At 36.4% G+C, this 23,164-nt stretch overlaps 2 protein-coding genes and 2 pseudogenes across 3 annotated transcripts; all 4 read right to left on the minus strand.

Annotated features, from left to right (window-relative positions):
• Positions 1-3,163: 3,163 nt before the first annotated feature.
• LOC103334331 (uncharacterized) lies at positions 3,164-4,179 on the minus strand. The gene has a single exon (XM_008237284.2). The coding sequence runs from the start codon at positions 4,105-4,107 to the stop codon at positions 3,457-3,459; it is 651 nt and encodes a 216-aa protein (XP_008235506.2). The 5' UTR covers positions 4,108-4,179; the 3' UTR covers positions 3,164-3,456.
• Positions 4,180-13,440: 9,261 nt separating this feature from the next.
• LOC103344329 (uncharacterized) lies at positions 13,441-14,179 on the minus strand. Its single transcript, XM_008247935.2, has one exon. It carries the CDS (start codon positions 14,111-14,113, stop codon positions 13,622-13,624), a length of 492 nt encoding a protein of 163 aa, XP_008246157.2. The 5' UTR covers positions 14,114-14,179; the 3' UTR covers positions 13,441-13,621.
• A 3,192-nt stretch (positions 14,180-17,371) lies between these two features.
• On the minus strand, positions 17,372-18,803 carry LOC148920966 (uncharacterized; annotated as a pseudogene).
• A 1,504-nt stretch (positions 18,804-20,307) lies between these two features.
• LOC103334340 (uncharacterized) lies at positions 20,308-22,465 on the minus strand (annotated as a pseudogene). Its single transcript, XR_016125048.1, has 2 exons — positions 21,653-22,465; positions 20,308-20,544 (listed from the first exon to the last, which is right to left on the minus strand). The product of XR_016125048.1 is annotated as an uncharacterized LOC103334340 (transcript).
• Between the last annotated feature and the right edge of the window lie 699 nt (positions 22,466-23,164).

Consider the following 23,164-nt stretch of genomic DNA (forward strand, 5'->3'; position numbering starts at 1 on the left):
CGTGTATTGATGTATATAATCCAAGCATTTTGCATATATTTATCTATTATTTCACATGTTTTACGCTATTTCAAAGAAGAAAATAAATAATTTTAAAATATAAAATAATGGTTGAATCCTTATCGTATTTTAAAAAAAGTTCCAAATAATGCATGTAAATATTTTATGTATATTTTCTCCTTCCAGAGTATTTTACTAACTACAAATGGAAGATATATACAAGATGGGTTGCCACTGCCTATGAGCGAAACTCATCTAAAAATCTACAAAATGTTTGTTAACAACAACGAAGAATATTCATAACCTTAGTTCATCATGATGAATCACCACGTCAGTTTATAATGGGACTTACTTACCAATTCGGTATAATCTAGTGGTACTTTTCTTTTAAAAGTTAGAAGAAATCTCTCCCTCCCCTGTTGGTAATTTTTATTTTATTATTATTTTGAATGAGACTTGTTTAGCTACACCATACACCATTAGTTTCCATTTAATCCATTTCCATCCCACTAATCTTAACAAACTGTTATTTCTATTTAATGGTAAATATACGATAAGACGATCATTTTAACTTGATATTATACTAAACTAATGATCTACCATGAAGACTAGTTAAACAAGAAGACACACTGGATTGATTGAGGTCTCCCAATGGGAGGCTTCTCCACGTACGCTTTCATAGAGGCAATTTTTATGTTCACGCTTAATTGTTGAGGAGGCAATTTGCCGCCTCTTGAAAGCGATGAGACGCCTCCCCTTGAGAGACCTCAATGCGTCTCCTCATTTAACTGGTTTCATGGTAGATCATCAGTTTATGTATAATTTCAAGTTAAAATGATGGTCTTATCGTATATTTACCATGAAATAGAAATAACCGTCTGTTAAGATTAGTGGGTTGGAAATGAAATAAATGGAACTACCGTTGGAAAACGGTGTAGCTAAACAAGTTTCATTAACTTTTGTTACCAATAGGGGAGATTTCTTCTAACTTTTGAAAGAAAAGTACAATTAAACTATTATTACTATTATCATATAAGACTTTCTTTGACAGTTTGGGATGCGTTGGTGTGCTCTATTGCGGGGTCTCCTGTGTGTTGGTTTTCTAGTCATTTGGTAGTTTGTTTTGGTTATTTGTTTTTCTATTCTAGTTCTTTGTAGCAGTCCAAAGTGGCATGAGTTGGACTCTTTTGTTTGTTTATAGCATGTGTGGTACTCTTTCCTATCCTGAGTTTGTCCCACGTGGTTTTCCTAAGAAAGTTTTAATGAGGCCACTATATTCGTGTCGATCTATGTATGCCTATTTTGGTTTATATGAATGAAATCTTCTTTTCAAAAAAGTACCATTAAATAATACCTAGTTGGGAAAAAGTACCATTATAAACTAACTGGTGGTATTGATCAAGAACTTTGATATACTTTATGAATCTTCATTGTTAACATTTTGCAAATTATTTGATAACTTTCGCTTGATCATAGTAGTACCGCATTTTATATATATCTTCTTTGTATTTAGTAAAATACCAGACCGAGAAAATGTACATAAAATTTGTATGTGCATTATTTGGAAAAAAAAAATTTATAAAAAAAATACGGTAAAAATTCAACCATTCTGTATTTTAACATGATTTATTTTCATTTTTTGAAAGAGTGTAAAATGTTGGAATAATTGGAAAATATACGCAACATGCATGGATTATACATAAAAAATATATACTCGAATAATGCAAGTATAATACGTTTGGTTTAAAAAACAAGTATAGTTCCGTATAATTGAGGTGTGTGAAAAATTAAAGTACTTAAAAAGAATACGTACATATGAGTATGATGCACGAATTTATAAAAGCAACAACTAGAAAAAATATTAATTGATTACGTACACCTCAATTATAAAAGCACGAATTTAAAAAGAATACCTACACCTCAATTAATTGAAAGTGTAACAAACTAGATAAAATATTAATTGATTAATTGATTACTTTTAAAGAATTCATTAGATTTTTGTTGTTGTTGCCAAAGTTAGAAAAGGGGAACTCACACACACGGGTACCATGGGAGCTTGAACTCAGGACCACTTGGAAGCACGCCAAAAACCTAAGCCAATTCAACTAACATCCCATTGATGAATTATTAATTAATTACATGAAGGTCATCCTTTTGTTTATTTTTTGTTAGAAGAACTTTCAACTTTATGATAGAGCGGTGAATTGGTTATTACAGTCTCCCTTTCCTCTTGAACCTTCCCATAGGACAATAACCCCAAAGAAAGGTAAAATTTGATTCTAAACCTTCTAATTGTGTTTTTATTTAATATTTAATATTTATGGTTTTGAAACCATGCATGAGTTACAAACGCTACAAATAAGGCAAAAACTTTAAGAGAGAATATATGATAGTTATATTTGCATAAGTATATGCTAATGATGAAGATGATGGTGACACTGGTTTTACTTATGCTGGTTGCAGTGCAAGCCATTGATGGTGAAGGGGCTCTTTCTGTTCCCTCATCCTACTCCCTTTTGAAAACTCCATCTCGCCTTCGCTCCTCTCTTCCACATGGTGGTGATATTTTCAGAATTCATAAGATCTCTGAAGTTTCTAAGATTCTGGCTAATGTTCGACATTCTAAACATGGACCTAGAAAACTTGCCAAAACTCCAATTCTGAAAAATCCTATTGATCCCAACACTCCTATTTCTTTAAGCCCTAATGTCAAAATTATCTACCCTTGTTATTCTTTTTAATTTCAAATGTAAACTTCGGCCATGTGGCGCTGCCAGCTTTCGAGCAACGCTGTTATGCAAGTTTTATTGTTGCTGGAGATGATGTTATGCATTACTCCCTATTGCGATTAAATAGCTTGTAATATATTGTTTACATAAATCTTCTTTGCATTTTTGTTCGTTGAAGCACAATAGCTTGAAAATTTATACTGAGGATCCTGTCAATGGATTTGGTTGAAGATTTATACTTGTAATTGCACCCAATCACATAGCATTGTAGTAAATGGCATCATATGTTAGCGTTTCGTCCCTCCTAAAGCTATGTATCTAGTAATCTATTATGCATTTCGGCCGTCTCTTATAGATATACAGATAATATATATTCTCCTTTTCAGCTTCAGTCTTTGGGTACTGCATATATAGTCCATGACATGACCAGTAGGTTTCCATAACAAAGATCATATATTATATATAATAAAGAATAAACCTTTTGATAATAATACTATAATTCATCATAACAAGAATTAATACGACAACAAACGCTACAATAGATATCGAGAAGATCCCAACAAAGAAAGAATTCAAGGAAAATAACATCCCTCACAGCCTCTCTGTCACAAGTATACTGTATACATACACTAATAAGCCACCATCAAACAGAAGAAACCATCAAATCATATATTCTGAAGACTCCCCAGCACAGACAAGAAACTGGATTGTATACTTCTACTAGTAATCATGGAGAAACATGGCATAAATATATCAAGTAGTTTAATTGGATGGGGGAAGGGGAGAAGAATGGAATCGATGGAATTGTTGTTGGAATGGTGGGGATTGAAGGGATTGTTGAGGGGAATGATGGCAATGGCGGGAGGGTTGCGGGCACCGTAGGCAATGTGGATTTTGGCAAAGATGGGATTTGGGGTAGGGAGGTTGGCAATGGGGGCAGAGTAGTTGGGAGAGTAGGCAATTGGGTAGAGGGCAACGGTGGCAAGGTGGCCGGCTTTGGCAGAGTTGGAGCAGTTGGAAGCGTAGGCAATGGGGTTGAGGGAAGTGGAGGCAATGTGGTCTTGGGCAGAGTTGGGGCAGTTGGAAGTGTAGGCAATGGGGTTGAGGGAAGTGGAGGCAATGTGGTCTTGGGCAGAGTTGGGGCAGTTGGAAGTGTAGGCAAGGTGTTTGAGGGCTTGGGAAGTGTTGGCAGTGAAGGCAAGGGAGGCAGCTGAGTGGGATTTGGCAGAGAGGGGATTGTAGGGATTGCCAGTGTTGGGGGTGGAGCTGCAGCTGGTGTGTCCAAAAGGTGGCGAGCTGCATGGCTCATTTGGGTGCTTGAGGCTGACAAAATCGCCACCAGCAAAGACGAAATGAAGAAAAGCTTGGGAAAAGCCATGGTTGAGTTGAAGGAGCTGCTAGGGCTATAGGCAAGTCTCTTTGTTAATATCTTGTTTTGTTGTTGTGAAGAGCAGACAGGATCCATTGGGTTTTTATAGAGAAAAAATGTGCGACTTTGAGGACTTGGAAGCATCTATCTAATGAGTTTGATGAGTTGTGGTTGTAGGAAGTGGGAAAAAAAGCAATAGTTAGCTCACCTCCCTGAGTTGATTAATAAATTGGTCTCAAAGTCATACCCAAACTAACCCAAAAGAAAGGCTGAAGAATAAACTCACGCAAGACAAGCCAATAATCTTAAGCCAATTGGCTATTGAACATGGGAACTACATATACAATCACCATTTAGGTTGGGTATGGCTAAGAAAGTCCGTTTGACTGCAATACCATTTTCGTTGGTTGGAAATGAGATGGCCTTGAAAATCTCCTCCTAAAACTAAACTCCGGATTCAAACAAATGAATCAAATAGGAAGAGATCGGGTTAACCAATTAGAGATGAACCGAAACCACACTCAATCAAAGGTTTTGATAGGTTCTTTCATGTTTAAAATTGGTTAACAAAACAGAATGCTTTATATATATAGAGTTTTGCTCTTATGCGGACGTCCGCATTTTGTTAAACTACGGTTGTGCCAGTTACCACTTGTTTTTTTGGCAAAAGAGGTGGATTTGATTCGTGCAATTCCACTTAGCACAAGAAGGCTGTTGGATTCATTGATTAAAAATGGCAGTTTAGTACAAAGTGCTTAACACGTTGCAAGAGCCTTGAGAGCAACCAATGGTATTGCTTCTTCTTTTGCATCTCCATATTCCCACATTTGGGATACTTTTTGGAGGGCCCACACCTCTGCCAATGTGAAAGTAATCTGGCAGCATGTAAGCTTTTACATGTATGTACACATATATTGGCAAATCTGAGGACAACCGTAGTTTAACAAAATGCGGACGTCCGCATAAGAACAAATTTTTTTATATATATATATAGTCTGTTTCTATTGGGGAATTCTTCAAATAAAATTATTTGAGGGATATACTTTAAGGTACCTTGCGAATTTATTTTCAACGATCCAAACCATCTATTTTTTAAGTCTATATTCATAGATCATAATTTCAAAAAATTAGACAAATCGGAAACCGTTTCGACATCCAATTGTGTCCTACAAAATCAATGAACACGATGCTTCAAGAAAGTACTAAAATTTCAAGAACTCAATTGAGTGGTTAAATGATATCAGATTCAAGTGATTTTTTGTAGAGATATCTTTTAATGAGTATCTACAAAATAGACGGTTTGGATTAATGAAATACAATCTGGAGTGGGTCCTAAAAAGAATGTCCCTCAATAGAAGCTCTATATATATAAAGTATTGTTTTAACCCTTCAATGATTCACCATCCAATAGCTCAAAATGCATATGATATTATTTTAAAAGAAAAACAATACTTTTTCATTACTTTCTCGGAAACATAAGTCAACCACATAATTACATTCTTGAAAACACAAAGACATTTTTTTTTCCATCTAAAACTCTTCGGTACTTTAGCTGGGCTTTCACAAAGCCCATCACTTTTATTCTTCTCTTCAGTTACTCTTTTTGCTACGCAATTATCTTAGGCTTTGGGTTTTTTTTTTTTCGATTAATAGCTAGCTAGTGATTTCTTTTTTTCCCATTTCTCTTCAATAATCTCTCTACTCTTTTGGCCAAAAAAAATAAAATAAGGCTTATTATCATAAAACGTCCTTAAGGTTTATGAAATTATCAAATTGCATCCTTAATTTTTTTTTTTTTTGTTATTTGTGGTCATCAAAGTTAGTATGTATGATCACAAATGGTCCATACCGTTAGGTTCCGTAAAAAATTCCGTTAGTTTGCTGACGTGTCATTTATGTATATCGCAAAACATCCTTGAGGTTCACGCAACTATCACAAATGGTCCCTGCAATTTTTTTATTTTTTTATTATTTAAAATTCATAAAATTTTATGAATTTTAAATTATTTAATATATATATATATTATATTTTAAATGCACGTGGCACTATATTATTGTAGATGTGGGCTCCATATATATGCCACATCAACAAACTTATAGAGTTTTTTAAAAATAATTTAAAATTAGTAAAATTAAAAAAAAAAAAAAAACTAAGGGTTTAGGGTTCATAAATGGTCTTTAAGATTAAAATCCTTATATAAATGGTTTTTTTCATTTATAAATAATTAAAAAGAAAATCAAAATTTTACGAATTTTAAATTAAAAAATAAAAAAATTTCGTAAGGACCATTTGTGGCAGGTGTGTGAAATATTTTGTGATATATACATATGCCACGTCAGTAAATTAAAAGAGTTTTTGACGGAACCTAACAACAAGGACCATTGGTGATCGCACATACTAACCTTGAGAACCACGAGTGACACAAAAAAACATTAAGGATGCAATCTAATAGTTTTGCAAACCTTAGGGACGTTTTGTGATATTAAGTCATAAAATAATAATAATACTAAAATCTCTCCACTATGCTTTCTTTTACTTTTTTTTTTTGTTTTGTTTCGATCCATCAAACTTTTTACTAATTCTTCCATTTTGTAGTTTTCATTTCATCTATCTTCACCATTTAAATTTTTTAATTTTGTAATTTCTCATCACACTTTTTCATGATTGTTTTTCTTTTTGTTTCTTTACAATGTTGTTCAATGTCACTCCAATGATATCCCTTTTCTCCTTACTTTAGCTCTTCTAATGAACTTATTCGTTCATCAAAACACAATATATATATATATATATACAGTCCCCTTCTATTGAGGGATCCCTCAAATAATTTTATTTGAGGGACGCCCTCTAGGGTACCCTACAATTTTTTTTCCAATGATCAAAACCATCTATTTTTTAGGTCTTCATTCATAGATCATCCTTACAAAAAATTAGACAATTTGGAAACCGTTTCGACATCCAATTGTGTCCTACAAAATCAATGAACACGGTGCTTCAAGAAAGTATTAAAATTTCAATAACTCAATTGAATGATCAAATGATATTGGATTCAAGTGATTTTTTGTAGAGATGATCTTTGAATGTGTATCTACAAAATAGACGGTTTGGATTAGTGAAATACAATCCAGAATGGCCCCTACAAGGGGTGTCCCTCAAATAAGCTTATTTGAGGGATCCTCAATGGAAGCTCTCTGTATATATATATATATCGTCCCCTTCTATTGAGGGATCCCTCAAATAATTTTATTTGAGGGACGCCCTTTAGGGTACCCTACAATTTTTTTTCCAATGATCAAAACCATCTATTTTTTAGGTCTTCATTCATAGATCATCCTTACAAAAAATTAGACAATTTGGAAACCGTTTCGACATCCAATTGTGTCCTACAAAATCAATGAACACGGTGCTTCAAGAAAGTATTAAAATTTCAATAACTCAATTGAATGATCAAATGATATCGGATTCAAGTGATTTTTTGTAGAGATGATCTTTGAATGTGTATCTACAAAATAGACGGTTTGGATTAGTGAAATACAATCCGGAGTGGGCCCTACAAGGGGTGTCCCTCAAATAAGCTTATTTGAGGGATCCCTCAATGGAAGCTCTCTGTATATATATATATATATATATATATATATATTTTATAGTTGAAACCATTGTTTTTCAGCCATGTTCATCAGAGTTGACAAGATTAATAAACATATAGATTGCATATATTAGCAAAGTCAAACGATGTTAAAAATTCCATTTCTCATTCCAGAAACAACACTAGAGCTTGATGAATGCAACAAATCATCAATCATTAACCAAAAGTAATTGTTCACAACATTCTTCTTTCTTTATCAGCATGGATACTTAGTACTCAAAGAATCAGTAGTCCCAACAACCATAAAATACTCCAGGAAAATATCCAATACAATCCTTCAATCATAACTCAAACCATTCAATATCCCTCCAACCATCTGCATATGAAGAAATCAAACCAAATTCAGTCATAACTCAAAAAAAGAAATCAAACCAAGTTCTGTCATAACTCAAAGAATAATTATATAATTATACATCTGTTGCTCCAGGCTAATTGATTTTTTTTTTTCCATCTCACTGATTTATAATTTGTATTATAATTTAAGAGTACCACTAATTTAACTATAAACTTAAACTTAATAATACCAATTCATAATGAATTGATGTAATAAATGAAAGGAGGACACCAATTCAAGTGGTGTTGTGTTGATGTAATTTATATAGGGGTGATTGCGGTTCGATAACCTCGAATTTTTGCTCAAACCGCAAACCGACCGACTATTTGCGGTATGGTGATTTTTGAAATGTAGAACCGACCGCTGTTTGCGGTTTACCGCAATGGTAAACCGCAAAAAGCGGGTGGTTACCGTGAATTAGCGGTTTAAAACCGCAAGTTCTTTTTGTGTCATAAAAATCCAATCTTCCATATTTTAGGCCTAATTTTGATGCTTCTTTTGAAGCCTTTTGATTTCAAGCATACTTTAACCCAAAAATATAAATTCACAACCTCCTCAACTTCTCAAGCATTCACAACCTAAAGAAAATTAAAGTTACAATTCCAAGCATTACAATTAAAGTCAAACTTCTCAAGCATTCACAACCTTAACTTCTCAAGCATTCCAATTTCAAATCCTTTAAACTTACAAACCATTACAATTAAAGTTAAACTTCTCAAGCATTCACAACCTCAACTTCTCAAGCATTCCAATTCCAAATCCTTTAAACTTACAAACCAAAAGGAAAATGCAATGCAAAATGAATTAAAGTTACAACCTAAAGGAAAAATCCAATTAAAAGTTAATTAAAGTTACAAACTAAAAGGAAAATGCAATGCACCAATGTTACAAATTAAAGTTACAAACTCAAGTATTGGTGGTGGTGAGTGGATTTGAAAGACTCCTTTGTGTTGTTCGAGCACTAATGCTATATACAAAATGCAATTTTTATTTATTTATAAATATAGTCGCGGTTTGCGGTAACAGCAAGTTTTGAAAATCAAATACTGCAACTGCAATTGCAAATGCGGTTCGGTTCTTCATACCGCAAATGCGGTTCGGTTTCCCGCAATTGCGGTAAATTGTCGGTTGGTTTTTGTGGTTTTTCGGTCTAAAATGCCACCCCTAAATTTATATGATTCAAATTAAAAATAAAATAAAGAATAAGACAATATGCATGCAAAAGAGCTATTGACACTAAACAAATAATGGTTCTGACCTGATGGAGATGAGGGCTAGAGGTGCGTGATGACTTTACAACTAATGATGAAGAAGCTTTTGACATTGCAATGGTTTCACTTTTCCGACAAGTCCAACAAGAAATGATGAAGAAATTTAGGGCTCATTTGGTTCATGGGAAAAGAAGCTTGAGGATGAGAAATCAATTGGTTTATCATGTTTGGTAAGTCCAGACATGGGAAATGGTTGCCTGGCACATGAGAAAGTAGAGGGGAAAGTGAAGCTCTCCTCTCAACTTGGGTTTTGTTTTCCTTCTTCATGGGAAAGTTTGGGAAAATGAGCCAACATTCAATGTACATTTTTCATGACTATTTTGTCCCCATTAACAATTTAGAATTACAATGTATCATTAAATGCATTCTTTTTTTATTTGATTTAATATGGGTATAATTGGAAAATTATATAAACTTTGTTTTCCATTCCTACTCAAAACAAACATGGGAAAGGAAACAAAGTGAAAGCACCCAGTTATTTTTCCGACATTACCAAATGTGGGAAAAGAATCTTCCATTTCCCATTCCTTGGGAAATGACATGGTAAGTGATTTCCACTAAAATTCGTTCCGTGAACCAAACGGGGCATTAAGGAGAGATGAAGACATAAGAGAATAATGGAGTGGGAGAGAGTTGTTTGTGGAAGGAAGAGATCTGTGAAAGGAAGAGCAATAGAAACAAAGAAGCACATGCGAGGAGAGAGAAATTGAAGTAATGATTGCTACATTTTTTCAAAAAGTAAAAATAGAATATTGATTTTTGATTTAAAAACAATAATGACATATGCATTTTGAGCCATTGGATGGTGAATCATCTAAGAATTAAAAAGGTGTGTATAAATGTGTGGTTTTTTTGTGTGTCATACGATCAGGACCATATATATATAGTGAGCTTTCTATTGAGAGGTCTCTTAAATAAGCCTATGTGAGGGATACCGTTGTAGGGCCCACCACATGTTGTTTTTCAATTATTCGAACCGTCTAACTTTTAAATTTTCCCACTAAGATCAAATCTGTAAAAAATACTTGAATCCGAAACATTTTGACCACCCAATGAGATTATTGTTATTTTAGTTTTTCTCTTGAAGCATTGTGAAAAGACCCGATCCAAATTCTACTTTGAAATTCGAGCCGAACCCTGTGCGTGCCCGACACTGGCAGATGCCGGGCACAAATGACCTAATTGCCCTTCCAATCAAATACAATTTATCTCAAAGACTCCAGCTCGTGGCTGCACCTTGTAACCTCAGGCTGCCTACGTACCCTTCTGAGGATCAAGCCGCACGTAGTTCTCAGAGTTGAAATTCTCTCCGCCTAAGCGTACCTCTAATCCTGATATGTCAACTCCATTAATACATCCCTTCTCGCAGGCGCAGGCCTCGGAGATACCGCTTCTATCCGGGCCGCAACCTATAACTATTATCTATCCTCGTAGGTCGAGCCGCAATCCTTGCAAGCCTCAGAGATACCGCTTATATTCGGGCTGCAACCTATAACTAACTATGTATCCTCGCAGGTCGAGCCGCAATCTTCGCAGCCTCGGAGATACTGCTTCTATCCGGCCTGCAACCTATAAATGACTATATATTTAACCTGTAACATGTTTTAGAGAACTCTCTTTCGGTCAGGACTCGTTACTATAAACCTAGCTATAGGGTTGTCATTTCTGGGGTGTTCGAGACTCCTTTTTATGATCCATCAAGTCTTATACGATCCTGAACTTACCTAGATCAACATATCTAAAAATGACTATGATCCAATGGCTCAAAAGTATCGAACCCGGAAATCGCACAATAAGCGAGATCCGTTCGGGGTTCAAACGTTGACCAAATTGAAATCCGAGAGTACCTACGCGCTCGTGAGGACCAAGGGATCATTCTAGGACTGAGGGTGGTCCCCACCCACTGGCCACGTGTAACCGCATGCGCTGGCAACGCGTGGGTGACTTGATCAATTCCGATGACTAGAAAACTTCCAAATTGTAAGCCCAGCTTCCTATCCTAGGTTCATAACCTGATTTGGAGCCACTTTTGTTCTTGGACCTACCTCAAAAACTGGCCGGAAGTGGCCGGAATTGCGATCCCCAAACCAGCCAAACCCTCACTCGAAAATTGAACTATCTATACTTCGAATTGAGGGAAACCTACCCAACCACCAGCTAGAGCTCATAGAGTAGGTGAGAAACCATACCTGGATTGACGAATTTCGTCACCAAAGCTGCCGGAAACAGCGTCAAAGTTTGAGGAAAATTCGGTCTTTCCCAGCTCGTGGCGGCGACTTGGCGGGGCTCCAGCCCAGACGAGTTCGTCGGCTGATGCTGGTCATTTCCTGAACCGGTCCCACGACCTGGAGTGGCTGGAGCTAGTCAGAAACCGGCCAAACTAAAAATATGATATGGCAAATTACCATTTTGCCCCTCAATGTATTCTTATCGTAGTTTCTTCGTTATAACTCCGATTCGAGTCCACTACGTGTCTAAAAACTCGTACCGACGTGCTCTATGCAACGGTAGAATCAAAATTCCCAAATTTCTTCCAGGTCAAAAAGTCAACTTATATTTCGGGGGTATTCTAGTCATTTCCTTGAATAAAATAATAATTAAGAATTAATTAAGGATAGGGTTGTTACAATTGTGTTCATCTATTTTGTTGCTAGCAATTAGATGCCTTAATAATTTTCAATTTTTCAGATTTTTTGCAAGGATGATCTATGAATGAAGACTTGGAAGATAAACGGTTTGGATTATTCGAGGGATCCATCAATAGAAGGGGACTATATATATAAATTAAACAATAGGTGCTTCAGTTCTCCTTGTGAGCATGAAAAATAAATAGAAAATAAAATTACATATGGATATAATACATTCGTTTTTTGACATGCATAATGCATCTGGGTTTTGGGTTTAGGTAAATTTCATACATCATTCATCATGCATTTAAATAGGAGTTAATGTGGTATTGAAGGGACCTCCTCTAGTTTGCTTGAAAATAAAAATTTGGCTTAGAAAATCTGTTAGGATATGTCTAGTCATCCTTCACAGAACAGGTTGTGGTTGTGCCATAGTAATCTGTTTTCTGGGATAAAATGGCCGCTCTAAAATTCATTTTAGAATGCGGTCATTTCTCATTCCCTTAAACCAATTAGTCCTTGATACGTTCATGCTTCCACACTTGCAGGCGTGTCAATATCTCCATATAACAAAAACTTGAAAGTGAAAACAATTTCAAGTAGATTTCAGTTTTTTTAGTTTTAGTTTTCACTTTTGTTACTCCTCCCTCCCATCCTCCTTTCATCTTCCCTCTCAATTCCATCTCCACTCTCATTCTCCCTTCCATTCTCCCTCTTTTTCCTCTATACTCTAGAACAAAAACTAAAAACTAAAATTGAAATAGTTATCAAATGGGCCCTTTGGTTTCCTTATTGGACCGAGACATGCAATTTCATTTTTGGGTGCTTGTTCAGGGAGAGCAGTGGGTTGCACTGTTCTTCATGTGTCCTTAAACAAAACAATTTTTGAAAATCCAGCATCAAGATCTATATAGAACGTCAAATCTTATAGATTAGATCTCTAGGGCTGAGCTAAACAATTTGATACCTTTATGAGTTTACAATTAGTTAGTGAACATTGTAATTACCTACAAATATGGATGAGCCACCATGTTGGAGCATTGGATATAATGTAAATTTGCAGTATGATTAATTGCGTATGAAAATGGCAATGAGGCAGTGGAATTTGTTGTTAGACGAGAAAGATTACTTACCCTGAGCCAGGAATGTGAACGGCTAAAGGGAAATCAACCCAACTGGTTTTTGTTTATTCAATGCATTGGAATTGTGGGGTAGATTAATTTAGTTACTAAATGGCCAGTCGGGATCAACTTTGAGCCCATGGCCATGGCAGTAGTTAATGAAATTGTTGTTGATTTGTTTTTCCACTTTATATAGTCCATGGCATGACCAGTAGCATTTCGATGACAAAGTGACGAAGATTATGTGGCGGGATGAATCGATAAGCCTTTTGATAATACAAGAGTTATAACAAGATTGCAAGAATGCAAAACAAACACTGTTGTATCCGAAAAAAAAAAAAAAAAAAAGAGCAACACTAGAATATATAGATATCATGAAGATACATGAAACCCAACAAGAAAGAATTCGTGAAAAATAGCATCCTCACAAGCTCTCTGACACGAGAAATACAAGAAATTACATAGTTGTAGGACCTAGCAAGCATAAAGAGATCAATCCATATATCTCAAATCTCAAATGGTTTAATTAATTTGATGGGGGTGGGGAGAGGAATGAAATGGTCGGAAATGTTGATGGAATAGTGGGGATAGAAGGGATTGTTGTTGGGATTTGGAGAGAGGGCAGTGGATTGGATGGCAATGGAGGTAGTGTTGTGGGCAACGTAGGCAATGCGGAAGGTTTTGGCAAAGAAGGCATTTGAGAGCTTGGCAATGGAGGCAGAGTAGTTGGAAGGGTAGGCAATGGGGTAGAGGGCAATGGAGGCAATGTGGCCTTGGGCAGAGTTGGGACAGTTGGAAATGTAGGCAAGGTGTTCGAGGGCTTGGGAAGTGTTGGTATTGAAGGCAATGGAGGCAGTGTTTGTTTTGGCAGAGATGGGATTGTAGGGAATGCCAATGCTGGAGGTGGAGCTGCTGCCGGCGTGTCCAAAAGGTGGCGAGCTGCTTCAGTCATATGGGTGTTTGAGAGTGACAAAATCACCACCAAAGACAGAATGAAGAAGGGCTTGGGAAAAGCCATGGCTGAGTTTTAAGAAGCTGCTAGTTGTATTGTAGGCAAATCTCTCTTAATTAAAATGTTGTTTCTTGTTGTGAAGAGTAGAAAGCCTCCATTGGGTTTTTATAGAGAATTTAAAACCAATAGGTAGGAAGCATCTACATGAGTTTGATGAGTTGTGGTTGTAGGAAGTGGGAAAAAAAGGTAAAAAGCAATGGTAGTTCACCTTCCCAACTTTGATTTACAGTTGGTTTCAAACTCAAAGCCAAACTAGCTCAAAAGAAAGGCTTATTAAACTCACCTAAGCCACAACAAATCTTATTAGTCATATGTATGCCAATTGTGGCTGCGGAAGTAACCAAATTTTGAAGCAGAAAAAGCATCATGGGACCCACATAATGGTTCTGCCGTTGGATCCTTTACATGGCTTGGGAAGTCCAGATGATTGCTTCAGCTGCAAGCATCCCTTACCCTAGGATACTAATCCTCAATTTGGGTGGACATTAGATGCCCTTGAAATTGTACTCCTAATTAACAATACATTTTGATTATTGATATGCTCTGCGGTTAGAGATAGCTTCACGCCAGAGAATTTACACTTGTACTTGTATTGGTAAATCTTTTGAATGGTGAATATTTGAAAAGCTTAACAACTTATGGGTCAAGTATAATATTAATTAATTGTATGTATCTTCTTCATTGGTATTGAATAAAAATAATATATATTAAAATATTATATAGTGACCTAACTTTTAAGTTTTAAAGAGGTCCCTTTTTACCTTCTTACGTTTTTTAATTTTTTTCTTAAAAATAGTATAGCCGGGCGGCTATACTTATTTTGACATGTGGGCGCCTAATCGTGACCTCTGTTTTTTAAGTGTGTAAATAGTATAGCTGCACGACGATACACGGTTTTTTTTCTTCTTCTAAAAATGGTATAGCTGCACAACGATACACCTTTTTTAATTTTTTTTCTTTATAAATAGATTTTTTAAAAAAATAGTATAGCCGGCCGGCTAGACTTGTGTTGACACGAGAAGCCTAACCGCAAGGTTATACGCGGTTCTTCTTTTTTTTTTTTTTTTTTCCTAAAATTAGTTTGACCCCTGGATAGTAATCAGCCCACCCGAATGGATAACCCTAGCCTTCTTCTTCCGTGATTTATCGTCCTTGTTCTGAAAACCAAAATCGAACCGCGCCAATCTGTTTGTTCGGGGAGCTAACTGTGGTCGGTTGACATGAGTGGCGGTTTGATGTAATTTCGAGATTTGTTATACTGATAGCGCCAATTTAGTGGGCGATTGCCTCTCAGTATGTTTAACCGAACAGAGTCCACTCCTATAACAGACAGTTGCAAAGCACCAAATGGATAGGCAAGAACAACTCTTGATGATATTCTTTTCGTAAGCTACCTCATCCCTTATCATGAGATGAGTTGTTTGAGCTGAGATGCTTTTCGCATTATTTTGTGAATGTATATGCCTATTGCAAACAACATCGACCAAATCTACGCAGTTCAATTAATTTTGGGTTTCGGGCAAGTTTTTCTCTTTGGATCTTCCATAATTATATAAACTTTTGTTGGTAAAAGGTCACGACTTAAATAATTAGCCTTTAACTAATTTTTGCGTCTTTCCTTCTAGTTGATTAGGCTTTTTATAATTTATTATAATTATATGTATCTTGACAATTATTATAATTTATTAGTTTGTTTTGCATTATCCTCTTTATTTTAGAGTTTAAGGTTCAGGTTCAGGTTCAGATCCAAAAAAAAAAAAAAAAAAAAAAAACAGGTTCAGGTTCAGGTTCAGCAGTAAGCATTTGGATAGTATTATGATATTAATAACAAGAATTAAAACAACAAATACTGTCATAGGTAATGAAAAGATAAGCACTCTGACATCCTCACAAGTACAGCAAAGAATTCATATAAAATAACGTCCTCACAAGCTCTATCTGACACAAGCTTACGGTATATATAATCTAATGAGCTACAATGAAACACAAGAACCATATCGTATGTTCTGGGACTTCTGAAGACTCTCTCCAGCATATCCAAGAATTTAGATCTTGATACATAGTAATAATAGTAAACGTGGGGTACCAGAGATTGATATGTATATCTCAAGTGGCTCATTTTGATGGGGGTGGGGAGAAGAAGGGAATTGTTGGAATTGTCGAAGGAATATTAATGGTGGGGATTGGAGGGAATGTTGTTGGGAATGTGGGCAATTGTGGGTTGGCTGGCAATGGAGGTAATGCTGTGGGCAAGGTAGGCAATGTGGGCTTTGGCAGAGTTGGGGCAGTGGGAAGTGTAGGCAAGGAGGGGTTCGAGGGCAGTGTTGGTAGCGAGGGCAATGGGGGCAGTGTGGGGTTTGGCAGAGATGGGATTGTAGGGATTGCCAGTGCTGGCGGTGGAGCTGCTGCTGGTGTGTCCAAAAGGTGGCGAGCTGCTTGGCTCATTTGGGTGCTCGAGACCAATACCACCACGAAAGAGAAAATGAAGCAAAGCTTGGGAAAAGCCATGGTTGAAGTTGAGAGGAGAGTAAAGCTTGAAGGAGGTGGTAAGCAAATCTAATAATTCAAATGTTGTTTCTTGTTGTGAAGAGGAGAGTGTCTCCATTGGCTTTATATAGACAGAAACAATGAGTTTGATGAGTTGTGGTTGGATGAAGTGGGAAAAAGCATTAGTTAGTTTACCTCCCTAACTTATAATTAATTAATTGGTTGCAAATAAGTTAACCAACTCACAAGAAAGGCTTTTCAAACTCACGCAAGCCACAAGTCATCTACATGCCAAATTAAGAGCAAAAAAACATATCATGGGGCCCGTTTCAATTTGGGTTGAAAAAACTCCGGAAAAAATATGTATAAAAGCACTCGCAACATATATTGGTCATGTTACTGAGTGAAATAAATTTGAATTTGAATTTTGTATATATATTTTCTACATTGGAGTAAAAATTGTATTGTTATGGTATTGAATTCGAAAGACCATGCTCAAGTATGGGTTGATTGGACTCAACATTGGTTCATTTCATTTGACTTTGCTATATATATAGAAATTCCCCTATACGGACGTCTAGACGTTATTACCGCGCCATGTATTTTTTTACTACTCCTTCCTCATTTCCTTCCTGTTTACAATAGCGTCTACACGATAATCATGTGCGGACGTCCAAATGAGAGAATAACATCATAGGCTCTCAGTCCCACAACAAGAGCTCGAAATCAGCTTCTAATCCAAATTTCATAAGATTTTGCAAGGCATGAATTGAAAATCCAAAACATCATAAAAAAAAGGTTTGAATAATCCAAAAAGAAAGGCATTGCATCTCATCATTTAAGCAGCAGATCTGTGATGCGCTAGCCATCCAAAATAACGAGGCAAAACAAATTAAAAAGCTAAAAAAGAAACATCTTACAGAAGCTTCAGAATGTCAACTCCAGTACTTGAGGTGCTAAGCTGCATTGACATTCCCCCTAAGGAACACATGGGTGAGAACTGACTTTGACTCCAACGACCCCTTAAGCAGTTTCACACCCTAAGAAAGCAAAACAAAAAAACATTGTTAATGTGAACAAAAGCTAGATTACGACTTAGAGAATATATCTCAAGCTAGAACCAAATAGAATTGAAAATTCAGATTATTTAACCAAATCAAAAAAAAAAAAAAAAAAAAAAAGTTGAATTGGAACAAGACTCAAACCATGGTTCAGGACTCAAAACATGTCCACCAAATGAAAACAGGGATGGAAAGAAAACCCAATCCTAGGTTTTATTTTAGGGCTAGAAAGGGAAAACTATCTGATCAAACTATTGTTTGGAGTACTTATGTGTTACCACTTTGAAGATGCAATTCCTATTTTGTATTTTGTCTTTCCAATCTCAAGTTCGAATCCCCCTCTCTATGTCGATCAAGAAAAAAAATTGGTATCCACGAAAGCAAAGGGTCCAAAGGGGTGCATATCCAATATAGGCACAGAAAAAACATAGAAGTACAAAGAAGGGTTGGAGATGCAAGTGGGCCAGGCAGACCATGGATCGAGCACACAGTTAATAAAAAAATTTGCCGACGTACCTCATTCATGCCTAGATCAACAACCTTCTCCTCAAGGACCCCGACATCCTTAACACTGAACCTGTTGAGCAGGCTGATACCAGAAATAGTAGACATAGGCTTCACTTCCAGATCATCCATTATCATGTATGTAACAAGGCCTTTCACATACCCTACCTTACTGGAATAAGTAGTTTGCACCGCAGCAGTCGGTGAAGCAACATAAGTAGCGGCGGTGGAGATGGAGTAATTGCAGTTAGGACATTTGGCCTTAGGGTCTTCAGCCACATAACCATGGTTTCTACTATTCGAACACATATAGATCATCTTTCTAGCATCGGATTTGACATCGGTTAACAAACCAAGGATGTTAGGTCCAGCAGCAACAGGTTCTTTTGGTTTCAGGAGGCGTCTTTTTTAAGATTGGGTTGCAAATATTCATCGTTGAGAGTTTCAACGCTCTCATAAAGTTTGCCTAAGCTACCAACCATGGCTTCCTTAGAGAGCAGCCTAATGATAGTGCCAGCGGGAAGAGACAGGAGAGTGAAGAGAAAATCCACAAAGTCCTTACCCGCTTCAGCGAACAGGACTTTATTGCGAGTTGTGTCAACGAGGAGCTTCAAACTAACAGTGCCAGACCTAGAGGTTGCCATCGAAAAAATGAGAAGGTAAGTGTCAACTTGGAGGTTGTATATAATATATGTTTGGTTTCCATGGGAGTCCAGCCAATGATGGAGCAATTACTAACCCTTAGAGTTCTCTAGAGTATTAATAGTGGTACATGAAGGTTGAAATGACTCTTCATATTCCAATGCAAAGCATTGAATTTGGTGGCCGCTGCATATCCATATATTTAAATGTGTTAAGTACGGAATTATGAAGCCCTCTTACTAACGTATGTAATGCTATAATTGGTGCATTGTATGTGGTGATTGCCCTCATACTTTTTTTTTTCTTTCTTTCAAGGATTGCCCTCTTACTGACGTATGTATAAAAAGGAAAGGTTTGGTAGATAGATTCTCAAATGTTTGAAATTGGGTTAACAAAAGCTATTTGGGACTTGTCGATCTCAATATGTGAATGAGTTTTAAAATGAATGAAGTTGAGATTCCACTTTAAAAGTAGTGTCCAACTCCTTATAGACCCCGTTTGGTTCACAGAACGAATTTGAGGAGAAATCATTTCCCATGTCATTTCTCAGGATAGGAAATAGAAGATTCTTTTCCCACATTTGGTAATGCTGGGAAAGTAACTGAGAGATATCACTTTATTTACTTTCCTATATTTGTTTTGAGTATGAATGAAAAACAAAGTTTATATAAATTTTCAATTATACCCATATTAAATCAAATAAAAAAAGAATGCATTTAATGATATATTGTAATTCTAAATTGTTAATGGAGACAAAATGGTCTTGACAAATGTTTATTTAATATTGGCTCATTTTCCCAAACTTTCCCATGAGGAGGGAAAACAAAACTCAAGTTGAGATGATGGTTTCACTTTCCCCCCTACTTTCCCATGTGCCAGACAAAGATTTCCAATGTCTGGACTTACCAAACATGGGAAATCAATTGATTTTTTATCCCCAAGTCTCCTTTCTCATGAACCAAACAGGGTTCTTCAAAGGTTTGTTAAATTTTCGATGCGAAACATCATTACACGCCTTGGCATGTATGGCGAAATTTCAAGTCTAACACATAGATAATGCATATATTGAGTGGCGTTGAGCACGTGATTGTTGGGCTTCATGCGTGGGCAATATTGAATTTAATACCATGAAGGAAATTGAGGGTCCACCCTAAAATTAATTGTCAATGGGAAAGTAGCCTAATTCCTTATAAGCCATTCAAAGGTTTGTTAACTAACCAATGCGAGACATTTCTTCACATCCACATATTTTGAATATATATTCTAGTTGGAGTAGAAATTGTTTTGATTAAGGTGTTAAATTAGAAAGACCATCCTCAAGTATGGGTTGATTGGACTCAACATTGGTTCCTTTTATGTGGCTTTGCTATATGCATACACACTCTCCGGCTCGCAGTAGAAGAGCTCGCAGCCTGCTTATAATCCTTACAATTTCATAAGATTTTTGCAAGGCGTGGACATAATTTGAAAATCCAAAACATCATAAATAAAAAAATAGGGGGCAAATAATCTGAAAAGAACGACATTGCATCTCATTTAAGCAGCAGATCTGTGAAGACTTCCAAAATAACCAGGTAATAACAGACTAAACCAGCTCAAAACAGAAACATCTTAGAGAAGCTTCAGAATGTCAATTCCAGAGGTGCTAAGTTGAGGTGCTCATGCTCCATTGATATTCTATCTAAGGAACACATGGGTGAGAACTGACTTTGTCTGCAATGATGCCTTTAGTAGTTTCACACCCTAAAAATAAAGCAAAACAAAAATGATTGTTAATCTGAATAAAATGACAGTAGAGTTGTGTCAAATTAGCTAGGTTACAACTTAGAGAATTTGTCTCTGGAATAATCCAGCTATAACCAAATAGAATTGAAAGTTCAGATTTATTTAAGCAAACTCAAGAAAATGATGAATTGGTTCACGACTCAAAACCATAGAAAAATTTGTGTCTTTAAGCAAGCTCAGATTTATTTCCCCACTGTTTCCCTCCTTGATTTATGTATCACAAACAAAGAAATTGAAAATTTTCAAAGGGCATCAGATGAAAACAATTATAGAACACGTATATACAATTAACTATGTATAAATAGTCCCCAAGGGTACAACTTAGAAAGGGAAAACTATCAGATCAAACCCTTCTTTGGAAAACATATCAAAGATCGTTATGTGTTACCAACTTACTACTTATACAGTGGCGGATCCAGGATTTTTACTCTATAGGGTCAACGTGTAAAAGTTCCTATATTTTTTAGACAAAAATAACTCCAAAAATTAAAATGGTTACACTTGCATTCATAATTTATGGTAAAACACAAACCCCCTTTCATCCATGTCATTACACATATTCATGTGTTCTACGACTTTAATTGGCTCATGAATATGTTACTATTTTTGTATCTGTTATAAATTTGAACCTAGTTTGGGTCTAACACACAAGTTTACTGACATAGAAAATCATGATGTATGAGTATTGCATGTCAAACAGCAACCAATATAGCCTTCATAGGCTAAAATGCAGGTCAAATAGCATGTCCACAGCCATGTCCACTTTAATCATAATGATAGACAAAGCGGCAGGCCAAGCGTTTAAAAAACAAAAAGGAAGCCAGAGCACGCAGCTGGGCTTAAAGTAGCGCACAGACAGCAGCAACTGGTTGGGGCATTTCGTCGAGCATACGGTGGGCGACCCTCATCAGCTCTTTCCTAAAATGGAACATGTCTCATGTTCGAATCCCCCTCCCATGTCAATCAAGACAATTCATGAAGGCAAACAATCGAAAAGGAGTGCATAACCGATATAGGCACAGATAAGATAGAGCACACCGTTAATAAAGAAATTGGTCTGACGTACCTCATCCATTCCTAGATCAACCACCTTCTCTTCAAGGACACCAACATCCTTAACACTGAACCGGCTGAGCAAAGTGATACAAGAAATAGTAGACAAAGGCTTCACTTCGAGATCATCCATTATCATGTATGTAACAAGGCCCTTCACATACCCTACCTTGCCAGCAACGGAATAAGTAGCCTGTACCTCACTAGTCGGTGAAGCAACATAAGTAGCGGCGGTCTTCATGTAGTACTTGCACCCTGGACATATGGCTTTAGGATTGTCAGCCTCATGAGAGTTGCGGTAGTAGCAACTACTATTCGAACAATGGTAGATCGTGTTTCGAGCATCAGATTTGACATCGGTTAACAAACCAAGGAGGTTAGGTCCAGCAGCAACAGGTTATTTTGGTTTCAGGAGGGTGTCTTTGTTAAGATTGGGCTGCAAATATTCATCGTTGAGAGTTTCAATGCTCTCATAAAGTTTGCCTAAGCTACCAACCATGGCATCCTTAGAGAGCAGCCTGATGATAGTACCAGCCGGAAGAGACAGGAGAGTGAAGAGAAAGTCCACAAAGTCCTTACCCGCTTCAGCAAACAGGACTTTATTGCGCGTTGTGTCAATGAGGAGCTTCAAACTAACAGTGCCAGGGTTAGAGGCTGCCATCGGAAAATGAGGAGGAGGCTGCCAGAGTTAGGGCATCTTCATCTCCAATGAAGATTCAAATTGGACAAGTTCTCTCCAATGGGCCGGATTATATGGACCGGACCGGTACTATATTGTGCTTGTGGCATATGTATTAAAATAAAGGAAACATATTTTTTGGGGCCGGTTCCCTTTTGTATATAATGACGGTTTACCTAAAATGGTTAATATTTATATATACATCACTATTCATGTATATGGTATTATTCATCAAGTCATGAATATGTGTCTATTCATGTGTACAATACATTTGTCAGTACAGTTATTATTGATGTGTATTGTACTGTTAAATAATACGGTACTGTTACATTATCAAGGAACTCCAGGTCCTTATTTACTTGTCAAAGATCAAGGATCTTCAGGTCTGATCACTTGTTTACAAATATAGTACCGGAGAGACTGCAAGCTCTCATATCATTATCATCATCAAGGATCTTCAGGTCCTGATGTAGTTGTATGATGAGGATCAATGAACTTCTATTTATGATCTTTATATGCTTTAAAACTCATCATATCACACAATTAATTCATAAAATAAATTGTTTGTAAATAAATTGCTGATATGGAAGATAAACCCGCACCATACTTTAAATAAAGGTAAATGTGCGGTTAAATAAATTCATAAATTAAATTGCTTGTTGTATGAACGTTAATTCCACACCATTCTTTAAATAATAAAGTAAATGTGTGATAAAGTAAATGTGCTTGTATGGGCACTAATTATACTCCATACTTTTAAATAAAAAGTAAAGGCAGTTGTGTAGACGATAAACCCGCGCTACACTTTGAAATAAATATTGTTGTATTGGTAATAAAACTACACCA

This window comes from Prunus mume, linkage group LG1 (genome assembly GCF_029339155.1).
Source record: "Prunus mume cultivar Tortuosa linkage group LG1, ASM2933915v1, whole genome shotgun sequence".
Classification (NCBI taxonomy): Eukaryota; Viridiplantae; Streptophyta; class Magnoliopsida; order Rosales; family Rosaceae; genus Prunus; species Prunus mume.

What these genes read in the sequence shown, in the direction of transcription:
- LOC103334331 (XM_008237284.2), bottom strand. Translation starts at nt 4,107, where the DNA reads ATGGCTTTTCCCAAGCTTTTCTTCATTTCGTCTTTGCTGGTGGCGATT.
- LOC103344329 (XM_008247935.2), bottom strand. Translation starts at nt 14,113, where the DNA reads ATGGCTTTTCCCAAGCCCTTCTTCATTCTGTCTTTGGTGGTGATTTTG.